General features: G+C 31.9%; 6 protein-coding genes across 6 annotated transcripts; 3 read left to right on the forward strand and 3 right to left on the reverse strand.

Annotated features, from left to right (window-relative positions):
• Window positions 1-1713: 1713 nt before the first annotated feature.
• SAPINGB_P005492 (uncharacterized protein) lies at window positions 1714-2915 on the reverse strand (the record flags this gene model as incomplete). The annotated part of the gene is made up of 2 exons (XM_032000206.1): window positions 1714-2128; window positions 2839-2915. The coding sequence occupies 2 exons, from the start codon at window positions 2913-2915 to the stop codon at window positions 1714-1716; spliced, it is 492 nt and encodes a 163-aa protein (XP_031856097.1).
• Window positions 2916-5306: 2391 nt separating this feature from the next.
• Window positions 5307-5777, reverse strand: SAPINGB_P005493 (uncharacterized protein; the record flags this gene model as incomplete). The annotated part of the gene is made up of 1 exon (XM_032000207.1): window positions 5307-5777. The coding sequence occupies one exon, from the start codon at window positions 5775-5777 to the stop codon at window positions 5307-5309; it is 471 nt and encodes a 156-aa protein (XP_031856098.1).
• A 3221-nt stretch (window positions 5778-8998) lies between these two features.
• Window positions 8999-9463, forward strand: SAPINGB_P005494 (uncharacterized protein; the record flags this gene model as incomplete). The annotated part of the gene is made up of 1 exon (XM_032000208.1): window positions 8999-9463. The coding sequence occupies one exon, from the start codon at window positions 8999-9001 to the stop codon at window positions 9461-9463; it is 465 nt and encodes a 154-aa protein (XP_031856099.1).
• Window positions 9464-12377: 2914 nt separating this feature from the next.
• SAPINGB_P005495 (uncharacterized protein) lies at window positions 12378-13538 on the forward strand (the record flags this gene model as incomplete). Its single annotated transcript, XM_032000209.1, has 1 exon — window positions 12378-13538. The coding sequence occupies one exon, from the start codon at window positions 12378-12380 to the stop codon at window positions 13536-13538; it is 1161 nt and encodes a 386-aa protein (XP_031856100.1).
• Window positions 13539-14181: 643 nt separating this feature from the next.
• On the forward strand, window positions 14182-16950 carry SAPINGB_P005496 (uncharacterized protein; the record flags this gene model as incomplete). Its single annotated transcript, XM_032000210.1, has 3 exons — window positions 14182-14206; window positions 14259-14359; window positions 14458-16950. 3 exons carry the CDS (start codon window positions 14182-14184, stop codon window positions 16948-16950), a joined length of 2619 nt encoding a protein of 872 aa, XP_031856101.1.
• Window positions 16951-17176: 226 nt separating this feature from the next.
• Window positions 17177-18913, reverse strand: SAPINGB_P005497 (uncharacterized protein; the record flags this gene model as incomplete). The annotated part of the gene is made up of 1 exon (XM_032000211.1): window positions 17177-18913. The coding sequence occupies one exon, from the start codon at window positions 18911-18913 to the stop codon at window positions 17177-17179; it is 1737 nt and encodes a 578-aa protein (XP_031856102.1).
• Window positions 18914-19166: the final 253 nt, after the last annotated feature.

The following is a 19166-nucleotide window of genomic DNA, read 5'->3' on the forward strand; positions in this document are numbered from 1 at the left end:
ATAAGCCTATTAAAAATATAATGAATGATGATTTGTATAATAAATACAAGTCAATTTTTAAAAATATTTAATCAATGTATAGTTGTAATTTTAGTTTTAAGTAAATGAGTTTTTGATTGTCATTCTCATTATCGTTATCATTATTATCATGTTTGTAAGAACTTGATAAGAATTTTTTTTTTCGTTTTTTTGTTTGATTTTAAAAAAAAAAAAAAATCTAATCTTCAATATATATATATATATATATTTTTACAAAATAGGAAATATAACTTTATCAAACTACCAAAAAAAAAAAAAAAAAAAATTTGGATTTGTAAGTTTATATTTATATATATATTCAATTGTTCTTGCTCTATATATAATCGAAAGCCATATTTTTTCTTTATTTATATACTCTTGATTATTTCTAAAAATGAATAATATAAAAAGTATGATTATTTCGATGATAGAAACTTAATAAATATAAAAATGAATACAGCAAAGAAAAGAGGTTTTTTATTGTTTTTTTTTTTTTTTTTACAACTAAAATTCAGTATTTTTTTTTTCACTTTTATGTTTTTTTTATTTTTTGGTTCCGGGCTCCGAAGAGTTTATATAACGTTCATTATAATTATTATTATTATGATGATGATGATGATGATGGGGGGGAGAAGAAAATGTTGTAGTTGTTTTTAACGGAAATTCCGTGAAATTTCGGAACCCCTCCCCCCGTTAAGTTAAGTTCAATTTTTAATTGAAATCATCAAATTTAAATAAAATTTAAATAAAATTTATATAAAATTTATATATTTATTATTATTTATAATACAAATGGTTATAATTATCTAATCATGTAACAAAAGTGTTGTAATAACAAAAGAAAATGTCTTACAAATGTTTTTTTTTTTTTTCACGGAAAAAACTAAATAAAACAAGCAAGCAAACAAACAAACAAATAAACAAACAAACAAACAAACAAACAAAACTTTTTTTTAATTTTGTTTGCTTTTTTTTTTATTTTTTATTATTATTTTATTTATTTTGTTTGTTTGTGGGGGAGGAATATTAATGATGATTGCTATGAATTTTTTTTTTTTTTTTTTTAAAAAAAAATATTGAAATTATGATTTTATTGTTATTGATTTGTTTAATTGATGAGAAAGAAAGGGAAGGTAAAAAAAAAATTGTTATAACAATAGTTTCCAAAGTAATAATAAAATTAAATATATATATATTATTTAATTTTTATATATAATAAACAAAACTGCATGATTTATATTTTGTTTTTCTCCTCTTAAAATTCCATTAAAATCATTACCAAGTTTTTTTTTTTTTTTTTTTTTTTTTTGAGAGAGAGAAAGATTAATAGTAATGTATATATATTCATCATGATTTTTTTTTTTTTTAAAAAATAATAATATTATTATTATTTTAATAATAAATTTAATAATAAAAGGTTAAAGCATATATATATATTTAGTAGTAGTAATACAAATTAAAGAACGTAAGAAAAGCTTTTTTTTTTTTTTCTTAAGATATATATCTCAAAGAGTAGTAGTAGTATTAAAAACAAAAAAAAAAAGTACTCTCAAAGACAAAAATTGAAATTGAAATTGAAATTGAAATTGAAATTGAAATTGAAATTGAAATTGAAATTGAAATTGAAATTGAAAAAATAAAATAAAATAAAAAAAAGGGAAAATCAATAAAAAAAAAAAGTATTCTTCCTTTAATTTATTCTTCAGTAACAGCAGCAGCTTCTTCTTCATCTTCATCTTCTTCATCCTCCTCCTCTTCAGCTGCAGCCTTTCCTTCTTCTTCATCTTCATCTTCACCTTCACCTTCACCTTCTTCCTCTTCACCTTCTTCTTCCTCTTCTTCTTCTTCATCCTTTTCAACCTTTGCTTCATCCTTTTCCACCTTTTCTTCTTCTTCATTCTTTTCATCTACTGCATCATCATCTTCTTCTTCTTCTTCCTTCTTATCATCAACCTTCAACTTTTTATTCTTCTTTTCTTCAATCTCACCAACTTCGTTAGTCACCTCAACATCATCATTTTCTTCTTCCTTCTCTTCCACTTCTTCCTTCTCATTGTCATTGCCGTCTACAGACTTTGCAACAACTTCTTCAATAGGTCTTTTAGTGCCACTAGATTGATAAATATAGTTAGTATTATATATAAATAAATAAATCTTGTAAAATACAACAAAAATAAATAAAAAATAAAAAAAGTAAAAAAATAAAAACGTTTCCATTCAACCGTTCTTCTTCACCCCAGAAACAAAAGAAAAAAAAAAAAAAAAGTGTGATATTGTGGTGGGTTAAAGTGTGGGGAAATGAAATCAGTTTAGTGATAACCCTGTGCCCATGAATAATAATAATAATAATAATAATAATAATAATAATAATAATAATAATAATAATAATAATAATAATAATAATAATAATAATAATAATGATAATAATGGTAGTGGTAATAACAATAATAATGATAATAAATCTGTAGTGTCGTGAAAAATAAAAAATAAAATAACACGACACAAACGCGTAATAATAAGGCTAACTGATGAATTTTCAAATCAATTGATGGTGAAAAAAAAAATTAAAAATAAAAATAAAAAAATAAATATTCGTTTTTTTTTTTTTTTTTTTTTTTTTTTTGGAAATTTCAAATGTCAATTGTCAAATGTCAAATGTCAAATGTCAAATGTCAAATGTCAAATGTCAAATTTCAAATTTCAAATTTCAAATTTCAAATTTCAAATTTCAAATTGTCAAAAAAAAAAAAAACTTCAATTTCTTCAATTTCTTCAATTGAGTGAAAAAAAAAAAAATAATATATATAATTGAAAGCTTACCTGACAGTGGCATCAGTGCCAGCAGTTGTTGTTTCAGTAGCAGCAACGACTTGGACGGGTTGTTCTTCGACAGTCATTTTTTTATATTGTTAATTATTATGATGAAAAAATGAATTGATAGTTAATTGATTAATTGATCAATTGATTAGTTGATTAACTGATGAACTTATTAACTTATTAACTGATGAACTAATTGATTGATTAATTGATGAAATGATGAACTGATGAACTGATTAATTAATTAATTGAATAAGATTTTAAGGGATTGAGGTAATAATATGTGAGAATATATTTATGTATAGCTCGTAATACTAGTAGTAGAATGTCGTGATGTATAGATATTGAATAAGGAAAAAAAATAAAAAAAAAAAAGAGAAAGAAAATTTCTAAAAAAAAACAAAATTTAAAAAAATTAAAAAAATTAAAAAAATTCTAAAAGAGAGAGAAAGGGAGGGAGAGAGGGGGGGAAGGTGGGAATAGCCTAGTATTTATAATTTTTTTTTTTGTTCTATATAAATAAATAGATAGATAAATATATATAGATTGATAGAAATTATGAGGATATTAAAAAACACATACACATATATCCATACAGTTGCTACTACTATTACTACTAAATAAAACTACTAGTATTATAATACTACTACTAATACTACTAATACTGCTGCCTCTACTTCTAATCCATTTGACTTTATTGAAAGAAAAAAAAAAAAAAAAAAAAGATGTTTATGTGTGTGTGTGAATTTTAAAGTAAAGGCTGGGCAACTAATTAATATTGTGTTATGCTAATAATAATAATAATGATGGTAATGATGATGATGGTGATGAAAGGCTGGATACAATATATATATAATAAAAAGACTGAAATATACGTCATATTAAGACTGAAAATTACGCAGTGACTTTTTTTTTTTTTTTTTTTTTTTTTTTTTTTTTCAATTGATTGATTAATTGATTGATGAGAAAATTAATGATGGGGTGGGGTTCTATATGGAGAGTTTTAGGAGAGAGAGAGAGAGAGAGAGAGAGAGAGAAAGTTTTATGTAGAGAAAGTTTTTGGGGAGGGGAAGGGCGGAAGAGAGCAAAGTGAGAGAGGAGGAGGAGGAGGAGGAGGAGGGGAGAAAGAAGGCTGGGGGGGTTATTTTTTTTTGTTACAATTATTGTTACTTAATTTGTTACATTGTATGTTATATAAATTTTGGTCACGTGCATATATATATATATATATATATATGAAACAAAGCAAGGATCCGAAAAACACAGAAGACAATTGTAGCAACTTTGAATATAATAATTTTTTTTTAAAAAAAATTTGCAACAACAGTTGTAGCACAAAAAGTAAGTAAGTAAGTAAGTAAGTAAGTAAGTAAGTAAGTAAGTAAGTCAATCAATGTTTCTGATTTATCACAGTGAAAATATTTATATTTATATATATTTATATATTTATATAGGAAAGAGTTACCCTGAATTATAATAAAAAAAAATAAAACAAAGCTTAACAAAATGGCAAGTATACAAGTATTTCCTTATATAATAAAAGTATATTCTATATTTGTATATACTGTGTGGGTATGTGTATGTGTGTAGTAGTAGTAGTAGTAGTAATAATAATAATAATAATAATAATAATAATAATAATAATAATAATAATAATAATAATAATAATAATAATAATAATAATAATAATAATAATAATAATAATAATAGTAGAAACAAAGTGGCACAATACACACACACACACACACACACACAAAAAAAAATTCTCCCTCTCTCACATATACAGGCTGCCCGCCACCTCTTAATATCCCACTTTTTTTTTTTTTTTTTTTTTTTTTTTTTTTTTTTTTTTTCTATGTGTGTTTGTTGGCTTTATAATAACACACATCACTACAAAACCCAGAACAAGTGGGTTAGATTATAATCTCTCTTTAGAAAAATTTCACCAAATATAAATAGATACGCGTAGATCACACAACACACTACACTAGATTATATATATATATCTTCAATTAATCATACAATTACAATACAATACAATTGAATTCAAATTTAAACAGTTCTTTAATTATTATACTCATGTGTTATTATTAATATTATTATAAAAAAAAAGCTAGAATTATATAAAAAAATTATAAAAAAAAATATAGCCGACCCAAGCAATTTCTTTAGTCGGCCTGGGTATGATCCATCAGGGTATATATATATATATTCATCAGTAATAATAAAAGTAGTAGTAGAGCAATTGGAGAACAAAAGGGGGGAGAGTGGTCGTTACAATTTTGTTGTTTTCATCATAAAGTTTTCATCACAAATCATCATCAATCGTATTTCCTTGATGGAGGGGAGCAGGGCAGTTTGAGGGGTGTGGAAGAAGAAGAAGAAGAAGAAAAGAAAAGAAGAGGGTTCAAGTGGATGGTGGTGGTTGAGGTTGAGGTTGTTAGTTAGTTGTTGTTGTTGTTGTTAATAATTTATTCAGGCTCAGCATAAACCTCCTGCTTGTTATTCTTGTAGAGGTTCATTTCAGCTTCATAACGCTTCTTGTCAGTTTCAGCCTTTTCAACAAAGGGTATCTTTTCTTCTTCAGAAAGAGCCTTCCACTTTTCTCCAAGAACCTTGCCAATTTGACCAAAGCTAATTCCTGGGTTTTCATTACGAACTTCATCACGCTTCTCATTAGCAAAAAACATATAAGCACTAAGAGAACGCTTAGGAGCATTGGGGTCTTTCTTCTTTCCCTTCTTGGTGGGTGCAGGGGCAACACCATCAACATCATCCTTACGACGACGGCCAGATCCTTCCTTAGGCATTTTTGTAGTAGTAGTAGTGGTAGTAGTGGTTTTTTTAGTAGGTGTGTATGAAAGCGAGCTTGTGGTAGAAAAGCGAGCTACGTTTGCTGAAGCAAAAATTAAAGAACGGTTAGCAAAGATTCTAGAGAGCATGATTAATGTTGTTATTGATGTTGTTGTTGTTGTTGTTGTAGATATATTTATATAATTATAAATCTGAATAGATTGTTGAGTGATGTGGTTGATGGTAGAGGGAGGAAAGTGAAAAATAAAAAATAATAAACTTACTGTGGAGGGGCTGAAAAAAAAAAAGGTGGGTAAGAATTTATATATATATAAATAAATAGTTGTAGTTGTAGTTGTGGTAGTTATACAGTTATATATATATGTGACGGTAGTTGTGGATACAACAAGGGATGTGTGTATATATATATATATATAAGTGTGAATAGGTAGATAGATGGATAGATGAGGGTGTTTTTTTTTTGTATATAAAAAAAAAAGTGAGAGAGAGAGAGAGGAAAAAAAATAGGCGGTGAGGAGGGAGCGCGCGCTGCTTTATAGGCGTGGGAAAAAAAAAAAAAAAAAAAAAAATTTATACCAAGGCGGAGAAAGAGAAAAAAAAAAAATAAAAATAAAAAATAAAAAAAGGGGGGGTTGTTGTTGTTGTTGTTGTTTTTGTGTAGGTGGTGGTGGTGGTGGTAGTAGTGGTGGCACATAACACACTACACAACATAACACAGTATTGTAGAGAGAGAGAGATATATAGATATAGATATAGATATAGATATAGATAGGCAAGAAAAATATAATATAAATAAAACACACACACACACATAAAATATATATATATATATACATAATAATCTAATAATAATTTAATAAACGCGTATAATTTTATTTAAATCTATTTTTTATTAAAAAATTTACAATATTAAAATTATTTAAAATATTAAAAAACGCGTAATTACACGAAATAAAAGGGTTTTTTTTTAAAAAAAAAAAAAAATTATTTATTTATATTTATATAATACAAATAATAATAATAAAATCCTTGTAAAAATGTGTGTGTGTGTTTATTTTCAAAACAAATAAAATGACTGACTGATTTTATCACACACACACACACACAGTACAAAAAAAATTTAGGATTCTGCCACACATACAAAGAAGAAGCCACGCTTTTTTTTTTTTATTAATTTATTTATATTAATTTATATTAATTATATACTAACAAACTACAACAACAATTAACATCATTCATTCAAAACAACTTTCATTCTTGTAGTAGATTTTGAAATTCAAAAATCCAATTTTAATTATTTTTTTTATTTTTTTTTATTTTTTTTTTAATTGTATATTTTATTTTATTTTGGGTTCCTACACAATTGAGCCATATATTCATATCACTTTGGTCTTATTGGGTCTTCTTTTTTTTTTTTTTTATTCTTTCTTTCTTTCTTTCTTATTCCTCTTTCTTCCTTTTTAGCGTATTAGTGATATATATTAGCATTTTAACGTATTAGCGTATAGCGTATAGCGTATAGCGTATAGCATATGGGCTGGGTGTGCCTTTTTTTTTTTTTTTTGTGTGTGTATATGTGTGTGTATATGTGTGTGTGTGTGTTGATTTGTACTTTATTAATTCATTTGTAGTGTGAAGTTCTCAGAATTACGATAGATACTGATCCGAGCGTGCCCAAAAGTTCCTAAAATGGATACTTTTTCTGCGTATATCTTAGACTTCTATGTGGATATATTGGCATGTATTAATAAAAAATATATAAATTTTACAATTAGTGTGATATTTGTAAATGTGTGTGTGTGTGTGTGTGTGTGTGTGTAGATATGCACTACGTGATACGCCTATCCAGTAAAACTTAAAAATAAAAAAATAAAAAAATAAAAAAACTTAAAAATAAAAAAAGAAAGACATGGGGTGGAAATTCCCGGAGGAGGAGATAAATTAAAAAATTATTATTATTACTACTATCTATATATCAATCTTCTAAACTTTCATCTACTAAGAAAGTAACCGCGGGTTATTCTCTACTCAATACTCAATATATACTCAATATACTATATCATTTGTTTATTTTTTACTTTTATATTTTTGAAATCACGTAAGACACTTTTTGAAAACCTTTCTCATGCAAATTATAATTATATAAGTAATCAATATCGGAAATAGCCTACCCCACATATCCGCGGTTACTTTAATATATAGATTACCTTATGAGACTTATTTAAATATTTTATATATATATATATATATATATATTTTTGTATTATCATCACACATTGAAAAATCATGTCAATTTGACTTTTAATTGACTTTTTATAATTATGCAATTATTATGTAATATTACACACACATACATACATACATACATTTTTCAGCTGCTTTTCTCTTCTAAAGTGACAATAGCAACCATAACAAAACCAATTATTCTAAATAAAAAAAAATAAAAAAAAATAAATAAATAAACCCTTTTTTTAATTTTTTTAATTCTTAACTCCCAAGTCTTAAGTCATTTCTCTAAACCCTAAAGACTAATTTATACTATACACACACTAAATTGCATAATAATCATCACCATCCTCATCATCATCATCATCATCATCAACAACAACAACAAGCCTTATTATTTTAGATAACAAAACTTTTATATAAACAAAATAATAGGATTAAATTTAACTGTTTAAATAATAATAATTCCATATATGATTATTTATTATTATATATGAAATGGTCATAATTATTTGGTTCAATAACCTTTCCTCTTCTTCTTCTTCTTCCCAAATGTAACTATCTATTTAATATAACTGGGTCGACTCAAGTTATTAAACTAATTGGGATCTCCACATGAAAGGGCTTACTTACTTACTTACCATCTGGACTTATTTAAAAAAAAATAAAAAAAACTTGATGATGGCCCTATGTAACATCTCCTCGTAAAAGCGTGATTAAAAAAAACTTTACACTTGTTAAAAAAAAATAAAGAATAAAAAATATAAGAATAAGAAGAATAAAAAGAATAAAAAGAATAAGTAATTACTTTTTATATAATAATATCACTTTGAAAAGTAAAAAAAAAAAAAAAAAATTATATCCAAATTATTTAATTTAATTATTTTTTATTCCCCTCTTCTTTCTTATTCTTTTTTTTTTTTTTTTTTTTCTTTCTTTCTTTCTTTCTTTCTTTCTTTCTTCTTTTTTAATCATCACCCTTGAATAAAACCAACCAAACAACCAATCCTTTTTTTCTTTTCTATATCATTATCTATCATCATCTATTAGTACTTAGTAGTAGATATATAGGCATATACATATTTTAATTTTTGACAAAAAAAAAAAACAAAAAAAATACAAAATGGCAAGCAACAACGAACGAGATGAAAATAATAAAAAACATAACCTCACAGGTCATCTTCGTGAAAAACTACACCATGCTAAAGAACAAGCAAATGATTTTAAAGATCAAGCAAATGAACTCAAAGACTATGCAACTGAAAACTATAGATCACATCTTGCTGCCAAAAAGGAAAAAGATCATTTAAACCAATACCAATACCAACAACAACAACAACAACAATACCAATACCAACAACAACAACAACAACAACAACAATACCAACAGCAACAGCAGCAGCAACAGCAGCTACAACAACCTTCTACTTTGAACAATTATAACCCACAAGAAAACTCTTATCCAGATTCATCCAGAGGCTTACCAACTCACAGGCACGAACCATCCCGACCAAACGTTCCAAGACCTGGTCCTTCAGGTCCTCAACCCGTCATTTATAATCCTGATGAAAATGATCCCTATCGATGAAAAAAAAAAATTGTTTCTACCAATTGAATTGAATTGTATGAAATTGAATTGAATTGAATTGAATTGAATTGAATTGAATTGAATTGAATTATGTTAATGTGTGAAATTGTAGTATATATATAAATAAATTAAATAACTTGAATGAAAAAAAAAATATGCAAATAATAATTAAACTTTTTTCTTTACCTAATCAATTAATCAATCAATCTAATCTTTTATATATATACTATTCCATATATGTCTTCTTTCTTAATGTCAATATCATTCATTCATTCATTCATTCATTCATTCTGTAATAATTAAAAATTGTGGGCATATCATTTTTTTAAAGTCATTACTTGGCTTTTTTTTTCTTTTTTTTTTTTTTTTTTTTTTGGATTGATCTTTTCTTAATCGTGGCAGTCATTTTCTCTTACCACTTCTCTCCCCCCCTCCCTTAACAAGAGTTTTCCTAAACACTTATTCTATCCCAGCAATGTATAAAAAAGAAAAAAAGAAACTATATAGTATTATATAAAACTATAAGTCATAATTTAAATATCATAATAAATAAGTTCAAAAAAAAAAAAAAAAAAAATTTTTTTTTTTGGGGGAGGGGAGGGGAGAGTTAGATAGTAAGGGGTTGTTGGTTAAAGGGGATGTGATTATGAACTTAGTTTAGAAACCCAAGGTTTTCTGATATTAGTTTTAATATATATATTTTAAAAAAGGCATAGAGGAGGAGAAGGAGGAGGATATTCTATTGTAACCAAAATTGTGGAGTATTACAATAGAAAAATGGAAAAAAATAAAAGAAAAAAAGAAAAAAATAAAAGAAAATAAAAAAATACCCTCCCAAAGAAATAACCAACTTCAAATGCATTTGTGATATCTTTGGTTTAATTGGTAATTACCAAATTGTTTTTGTCTTGAAAAGAAACCACAAATAAATAAATAAATAAATAAAAAAAAAAGGTTTTGAGTACGAAGAAATGAACATCGTCAAGCTTTTAAAAAAAAAACTCAGCCGTGCCCAATATATATATATATATTTTAAATAAAGTCAAAACACGAAATTTCTTATAAGAAATTATTTTTAAATCCAAAGGTAACTCAGTTAAACTAACTAACTAAATCATTTTATAAAATCTGTATATATATATATATATATATAAATGATACAATACTGAACTAAAAACAAAAAAATTGTTCAAAAAAAAAAAAAAAGAATTCAATAGTTTAATATTCAATTTGTATCGCTACTTGTAATTATACTTTTTTTTTTCAAATTTCTTCATAATCCTTTTGAATAGATATAAATGCGATACATATTTTGTTGATTTAACTATGACCATGAATGAATGCTATTAAGAATCTTTATTTCCTCTAATGTTTCTTCAAAATAGGTACAGCTAACACTTTATCAATAATTCTATTCATAATGTATAAATTTAGCTTTGACTACAAAAAAAAAAAAAAATAACATTATATTTTTATGTGGTAACAATGTTTTTGATTGTTTGATTTCATTGTTATCCGAGCTTTTTTTTTCTTTTTTTTTTTTTGTTCAGACTCTTTTGATTCTAATGATGAAATGTTGTTTAATATCAACACTCAACTAGAAAAAAAAAAAAAAAAAACTAAGACATTCAATTCTTTCAAAATTCATATTGGACTCTAGGACTTGAATAAATAACCAAATAGATTAGCTTTTTTTTTTTTTTTTTTTTTTTTTTTTTTTTTGAAAAAAACTAGTTTGAAGTATAAGGGCAATGCCAATGTAAAAATAAAGGAAAGGAAACTATTAATTTACAATGTTGAAAAACTTCTTTTTCATTTTTGTTCTGTTTTCAGTTAAATCCTAACCTGCCATGCTCAATCCCCACGATTCTTGTAATTCTAGATAACTGAAATTCATAAGTAACAAATGAAGTGTTTAACAATATATAACTATTTTGAATTTTAAACTAACTGAAATGATTCAATTGCAATTGCAATTGCAATTGACCTTGATTGAAGTTTGATTTTATTTATAAAAAAAAAAAAATAAAAAATAACTTGATATAAACATAAGAAAGACTTGACGGAGGTTAGTTACTTTGAGTAAAATTACAATACTGAAAAATAATTTATTCAAATAATTAAGTTTTAATGATAATTTTTTTTTTATTAACAAAACTAACGTTTAAAATATATTAGAAAATAACTATATAGTTATATAGCTATTTATATATAGTTAATTTGCACTCTGCGGTCGTGTATCGCCCGATGAGCTTTTTTTTTTTTTTTTTTTAACAGCAACAATACCAAACCCGATCATTCTTACCTAAGCGGCACCAAAGTTATATATATTGTATAGGTCAAAAAAAAAAAAAAGACCCGATAAATACGGTTCAACAGAGTAACAATATGACACCGACATTTAGTCTTTATATAGATATATATAGTATATTTTAATCACCGATCGGTCTTAATAGAAACCGAAATCAAATTGTTTTTATTGAACTCCTCCCTTTCTTCCTTCTTTCCTTCTTCTTTTTTTTTTTGTTATTTAAAAATCCCGTCTATCCGTATGGCTCTTTCTTTGCAAATTACGCCATTTCTTTTTTCTTTCCTCACTCCTTCCCTCCCTCCCAATAAATCCCTCCTACAACATGACCCCCCACAAATTTTCTATACCCACCAAACTTTTTTTTCTTCTTTTTCTTCTTTCTCACTCTTTCTCTTTCTCAACCCCCCCACTTTTATTACCTCCGCGCACAAAAATAAATTTCTCTGTCTTTAATATATAAATACTCTTGAATTTTCTTAATCTTCTTTTTTTTATTATTTATTTAATTATTATTTTATTTAATTTCCATTCTTTTACTTTTTTGCTCTCCACCTTTTATCTTCTTCTTTACATTCTGAACTTCCTTCAAAAAAAAAAAAAAAAATGGCCAACTACAAAAGCCCTCCTGCAAAAATAATCTCAATCAAGGACCTCGAAAACGCTGCTCTTCCACGTGCTTCCAAATCTGTCCGTGAATACTGGGCCGGTGGTGCTTCCGAGGAAAAAACACTTGCCGAAAATTCCTCTGTTTTTGATGAATACCGTATTCGTACCCGTGTAATGGTTGACGTTTCCCAAATTGATACCTCTGCCACTCTTTTTGGCAGAAAATATAGACTACCAATTGGATTTGCACCATCTGCATTCCACCAATTGGCCACAGATGATGGTGAAGTGGCCACAGCAAGAGCTGCAAAAGCTCACAATTGGGCTATGGGATTGTCTTCTTATTCCACAAAACCTCTTGAAGATGTCAAATTAGCTGGCGGCGACTCTGCTCAGGTTCTCCAGCTTTATGTGTTTCAAAACAGGAAAACAACTGAAGACCTTGTTCGTCGAGCTGAAAAGGCAGGATATAAGGCTATTGCATTGACTGTAGATACTCCGGTCATTGGAATCCGCCCAGCAGATATTTACAATGATTTCAAGCTCCCCCCACATGTCAAGCTTGGCAATTTTGGTGCAGACCAAGGCCCCATTGATAACCCAACTTCCCCTCAAAGTGAGACTCGTGATGCTGTCACAGATGAATCCAAGCGTGAAGATTTGAAAAACACAAACACATTGGATCCCTCTCTAACTTGGGAAGAAACTATTCCTTGGCTCCGCTCAATAACCTCTATGCAAATCTGGGCAAAGGGCGTGGCAACTGCTGAAGATACCGAAGCTGCTATTGCAGCTGGAGTTGATGTGGTGTGGGTGTCAAATCATGGTGGCAGACAACTTGATTCGACGCTGGCAACATTGGATTCACTGCCGGAGGTTGTTGCAGCTGCCAGGGGCCGTGTCCCTGTTCACTTTGATGGCGGTGTGCGCCGTGCGTCTGATGTATTTAAAGCTTTGGCTTTAGGAGCTGATTTTGTATGGGTTGGTCGCCCTGTTCTTTATGGTTTGTTGTATGATGGTCAAAATGGTGTAGAGTTAATGCAGACCATTTTTGAGACAGAGCTAGCCAACATTATGATGTTTGCTGGAACCACCAGCATTAAGGAGATTGATAGTCGGCGGCTTGTACGCAAGGGTCTTCGTATTGAAAAGCTTTAGAGAAGTTTAGTTTTTGTATATATATTAATTAATTAATTAATTAATTGAGACCTATCAGGTTAATTTTTCTCAACTAGGCGAGTTACCTTTCTTGTTATATAATCTTTATTAATTGCCTTTTTAGGCGTAAGGGTCGATGGTTATATCACGTGGTAGTGAAACGTTTTTTATAAACCGTTGGTGCGGCTCACTACAAGGGGTAAGGTTAAGTTTTAAAGTGTAAGTCTTATTAATACGTGTTAATAATAATAATTTTAAAAGTAAATTTTTTTTTTTTTACTTGTCCTTTTTTATTTTATTTCTTTTTACTTGTCCTTTTTTTTTTTTTAAAAAAAACCTCCCATAAATACTTGAAATAAAATCACCACGTAAGGGAAATTTTGGTTGGAAAAAAAAAATACCTTTAAAAGACTAGAGTTTTTCCATTCTTTTCTTATTAAAAAAAAAAAAAAAAAACTTCCAACTTTTTGACACTCCTTTTTTTTTTAAATTTTTTTTTTTTGGTTATTTACAACCCATTTTTTGTTTTTTTGTTTTTTGTTTTTGTTTTTGCTTTTATTTATTCCATCATTATCAATCAATATATCCCGCTTCTAGACAAGCTTGTGATAACGATCTTAAATACCCTCCCTCCTCAACCACAATGGACCGACCTGAAGCTATCTTTCGTAAGTTCCATTAAAACATCTTTTACTACCTAACTAATAATCCTTTTTAAAGGCTCAGCGGACATGTCGCTGGTTCAGCTTTACGTTCCTAATGAGATTGCGCGCCAGATCGTCGCGTCCTTAGGTGAGCTCGGCACTATTCAATTTCGCGATGTACGTATCCCTTTTTTTTTTTTTTATTTTTAAAAATTTAAAAAAAAAAAAAAACCCCTCATGTCTCCCATAATAACACCCATTCTACTGTATTCCAGCTCAACTCTTCTCTCAGCATTTTTCAAAGAACTTATGTTAAAGAAATCCGCCGTCTCGATTCCGTCGAACGCCAACTCCGCTTCTTTAAGTCCCAAATTCAACATCGTGCCATTCCAATCCTCGCCCCTACTTCAAGTACTGCCACTTCTTCCGCAGCCCCAAACATTAGTGATATCGACCATCTTGTCGAACAAGCAAACCGTCTAGAAACCAGCATTCTGGATTTAACCAAGTCCTACGATTCTCTTGTTGCTCGCAAAAATTCACATATTGAAAAACGCCACGTACTGGTCGGCTGCGGTCAGTTCTTTGATAAGGCTAATCGGGACCCGGGCCAAGTCCGGTTGTCCCTGGAAACCAATCGCACCGGTGACGAATATGGTGAAAGTGCAGGGCTTTTACAAGAACATCACGACCTTGAAAGCCATAATAACGACGAAAACGAAGATGAACAAGACCTTATTGTATCGGCCGGGGTTTCCCCTGGCCTGGCATCTCTCAACATTAAATTTGTGGCCGGAATTATACCAAGAAATAAAGCGGACATTTTGGAACGCATCTTATGGCGAACCCTTCGTGGCAATCTTTACATGAACAAGGTACCCATTGACGACACTTTTACAGACCCCATTACGGGCAATGAAATCACCAAGGACATTTTCATTGTGTTTGCCCATGGCGATATGATTCTTAAACGGATTCGGAGGATATGCGAATCTCTAGGTGCGTCTATCCATTCTGTCGACGAGAGCATGGCCCGACGGCGTGAAGAAGTGCAACACATGAATGCCATGATTAGCGATCTTGAAACAGTCATCCACAGTACTAGCTTACACCTTTCGACGGAGCTGCGGTATGTTGCCGACAGACTTGCAGAGTGGTTTGTAGTTGTGCGTAAGGAAAAGGCCATTTACGGTGCACTCAATCTTTTCAATTATGATGCCAACCGACGGGTTCTTATTGCCGAAGGCTGGGTCCCCACTGACGATATTCCCACAGTCAAGAATGAGTTCCGGGCCATTTCCGAGCAAGCCGGTGCAAGCACATCATCAGTTGTGAATGAATTAATCACAAATAGAACCCCTCCAACATATTTCCGTACAAACAAGTTCACGGCCGCATTCCAGGCTATTGTTGATGCTTACGGAATCTCCACCTATAAGGAAGTCAACCCAGGTCTTGCAACCATTGTAACGTTCCCATTTATGTTTGCTATTATGTTTGGTGATGTTGGTCACGGTATACTAGTGGCTCTGGCAGCATCTGCACTGATTATTTTTGAGAAAAAGATTGCGCAAGCGCATCGTGATGAAATCTCTGACATGGCCTTTTCAGGACGGTACATTTTACTTCTCATGGGGCTTTTCAGTGTGTACACAGGGTTGTTATATAATGATATTTTCTCTCGATCAATGACATTATTCCCATCTCGATGGGCATGGCCCGAATCATGGCAAGAGGGCGAAACAATTGTTGCGACACAAAAGGGGGTTTATGCAATTGGACTTGATTCTGCATGGCATGGGACTGAAAATAATTTGATTTTTACAAACTCTTACAAAATGAAATTATCGATTCTAATGGGGTTTTGCCACATGTTTTACTCGCTGTGCTTCTCGCTCGTTAATTATCGGTATTTCCAGTCGCGTGTAGACGTTATTGGTAACTTTATACCGTCTGTCATCTTTATGCTTTCTATTTTTGGCTATTTGTCAATTACAATTGTTTACAAGTGGTGTGTCGACTGGCAAAAGGACAATTTACCTGCTCCAGGGCTTTTAAATATGCTCATTAATATGTTTTTAGCTCCTGGCCGCATTGATGATCAACTTTATAAGGGACAAGCAATTATTCAACTTTTACTTGTACTTCTTGCAGCAATCTGTGTTCCTTGGTTACTTTTAGTAAAGCCTCTATGGTTACGCAAAATTAATGCACAACCTTTGATTTCTCTCCCTGTATCATCAGATTCACGCAATAGCATGTCAGCAGCCACACGTCTACTGGCTGAAGATCCGGATAATCCAGAATTACAGTCACATAACTCATCATCAATGCATATTGAAGATTTTGTTGAACCGGATGACCATGAAGAATTTGATTTTGGAGAAGTTATGATTCACCAGGTCATTCATACAATTGAGTTTTGTCTTAATTGTGTATCTCACACTGCATCTTATTTACGCTTATGGGCTTTGTCACTTGCACATAACCAATTATCATCAGTATTATGGTCAATGACAATTGCTAATGGGTTTAGTCTAGCACAAAGTGGTGGTGCTTTTGGTATTGCAGGAATGGTTTTCTTATTTGGAGTTTGGTTTGTATTAACAGTTTGTGTACTGGTACTTATGGAAGGTACTTCGGCTATGCTTCATTCATTACGATTACACTGGGTCGAAGCCATGTCTAAGTTTTTTGAGGGTGAAGGTTATGCTTATGAGCCCTTTTCGTTTTCTTCGTGTACTTATTCAGATAATGATGCTGAATGACTGGACATGGTGGAAAGAAAAGTAAAGATGGATTAATGTAGAAGAGAAAAAAAAAGAAAGAAAAAAAAAAAAAGCGCATTCATTAAAATATATACCAATTTTTTTATTTATATTTTGTACATACAGAGATTCGTGGTCGCATCAAGAAAAAAGAAAAAGGAGAATTATGTGAGTGTGTGATTTTTCCGCATATTTACAAGATTTTTAATTCTCAATTTTTTCCCTTTTAAAAGCCGGGCATACCGCCCATGCCGCCCATGCCAGGGGCGCCACCAGGAGCAGCAGGAGAGGCCTCGACGGGGGCGTCAACAATGGCGCACTCAGTAGTGGCCAAAAGAGACGCGACACCAGAAGCATCGACAAGACCGGTTCGGACAACCTTGAAGGGGTCAATGATACCAGCAGCAATCATGTCAGTGAACTCACCGATAGCAGCATTGTAACCCTTCTCAAAGTCCTCACCAAACTCATCAATGAGCTTGCCAGCAACAACAGAGCCCTCACCACCGGCATTCTCGACAATGGTACGGACAGGCTTGGAGCAGGCAGTCTTGATAATGTTAACACCAAGCTTCTGGTCAAAGTTCTCAGTCTTGAGGTCATCAAGGATACGAGAAGCCTTGAGGAGAGCAGTACCACCACCAGGGAGGATACCCTCCTCAACGGCAGCACGGGTAGCGTTGAGGGCATCGACAAAGCGGTCCTTCTTTTCGCCAACCTCAACCTCAGAGGAGCCACCGACACGGATGACGGCAACACCACCAGAGAGCTTAGCGAGACGTTCCTGGAGCTTCTCCTTCTCGTACTCGCTGGTGCTGGCGTCGTTAATGTAGCCGCGGATCTGTTCGCAGCGCTGGACAATGTTCTGCTTGTCACCGTCACCATTCAGGACAATGGTGTCCTCCTTGGTGATGGTGATGGCGCCAGAAGTACCGAGAAGCTCTTGGGTAGCATTCTCAGGCTTAATGTCGAGCTCCTCAGTGAAGACGGTACCACCAGTGAGGATGGCAATATCACCGAGAATGTTCTTGCGGTTGTCACCGAAACCAGGAGCCTTAACAGCAGCAACCTGGACTTGGCCACGGAGCTTGTTCAGGATGCAGGCAGCGAGGGCCTCACCGTCAATGTCCTCAGCAATGATGACAAGGGGTCTTCTAGTCTTGTTGGAAAGCTCGAGGGAGGGGAGAATATCAGCGAGAGTGGAGATCTTCTTCTCAGAAAGGAGGATGAGGGGGTTCTCAAACTCAACCTTGCCAGACTTGGCGTCAGTGACAAAGTAAGGTGAGATGTAACCGCGGTCGAAACGCATACCCTCAGTGACTTCGAGTTCGTCCTCAATGGTCTTGCCCTCCTTGACGGTAATGACACCTTCCTTGCCAACCTTTTCCATGGCAGAGGCAATGAGGCGGCCAATGTGAACATCGCCATTGGCGGAGATGGTGGCGACCTGAGCAATTTCCTCAGAAGTGGTGATTTCGCGCTTGTTCTTCTGGAGAAACTCAACGACGGCCTCGACAGCAGCCTGGGTGCCGCGTCTAAGGTCCATGGGGTTGCAGCCAGCGGCAACATTCTTGACGGACTCGGTGAAGATGGATCTACCAAGAACGGTAGCAGAGGTAGTACCATCACCAGCAGACTCGTTAGTCTTGGAGGCGACTTCCTGGAGAAGGCGGGCACCCATGTTCTCAAACTTGTCCTTGAGGGTGATAGAGCGTGCAACAGTGACACCATCCTTGGTGATCTTGGGGGCACCAAAGGATTGTTCAATGAGGACGTTGCGACCCTTGGGGCCGAGAGTGACAGAGACAGCCTTGGCCAAGGTATCGACACCCTTCAAAAGGGCAGCACGGCCCTCAACGCCGAACTTGAGCTCTTTATGGGAGCTAAGAGAGTAGTTGCGGACGGACTTTGCGGCGAGCGATCTGACGGCAGAAGGTCTAACAGCAGACTTCATGGCACTCATTTTTGATGGATGTGATTGGGGGGGGGGGTGGAGTGGTTGATTAAAAAGTGTTGAGTGAGAAAGAAAAGAAGAAAACTTTGTAGGATTGTTGAGGGTATATATAAAATTCTTTTGGTGGTAGTTCTAGAAAAAAAAAAAAAAATTTAAGTGGCCAAGCCGGGTAACCTTTAAATTTTTATTTATGTTTATGTTTGTGTGTGTGTGTGTGGAATATTCCAGAGAGTTTTTTTTTTTTTTTTCATGCGGCGGTAGC

Source organism: Magnusiomyces paraingens (assembly GCF_902498895.1).
Source record: "Magnusiomyces paraingens strain CBS 517.90 genome assembly, contig: contig4, whole genome shotgun sequence".
Taxonomy (NCBI): Eukaryota; Fungi; Ascomycota; class Dipodascomycetes; order Dipodascales; family Dipodascaceae; genus Magnusiomyces; species Magnusiomyces paraingens.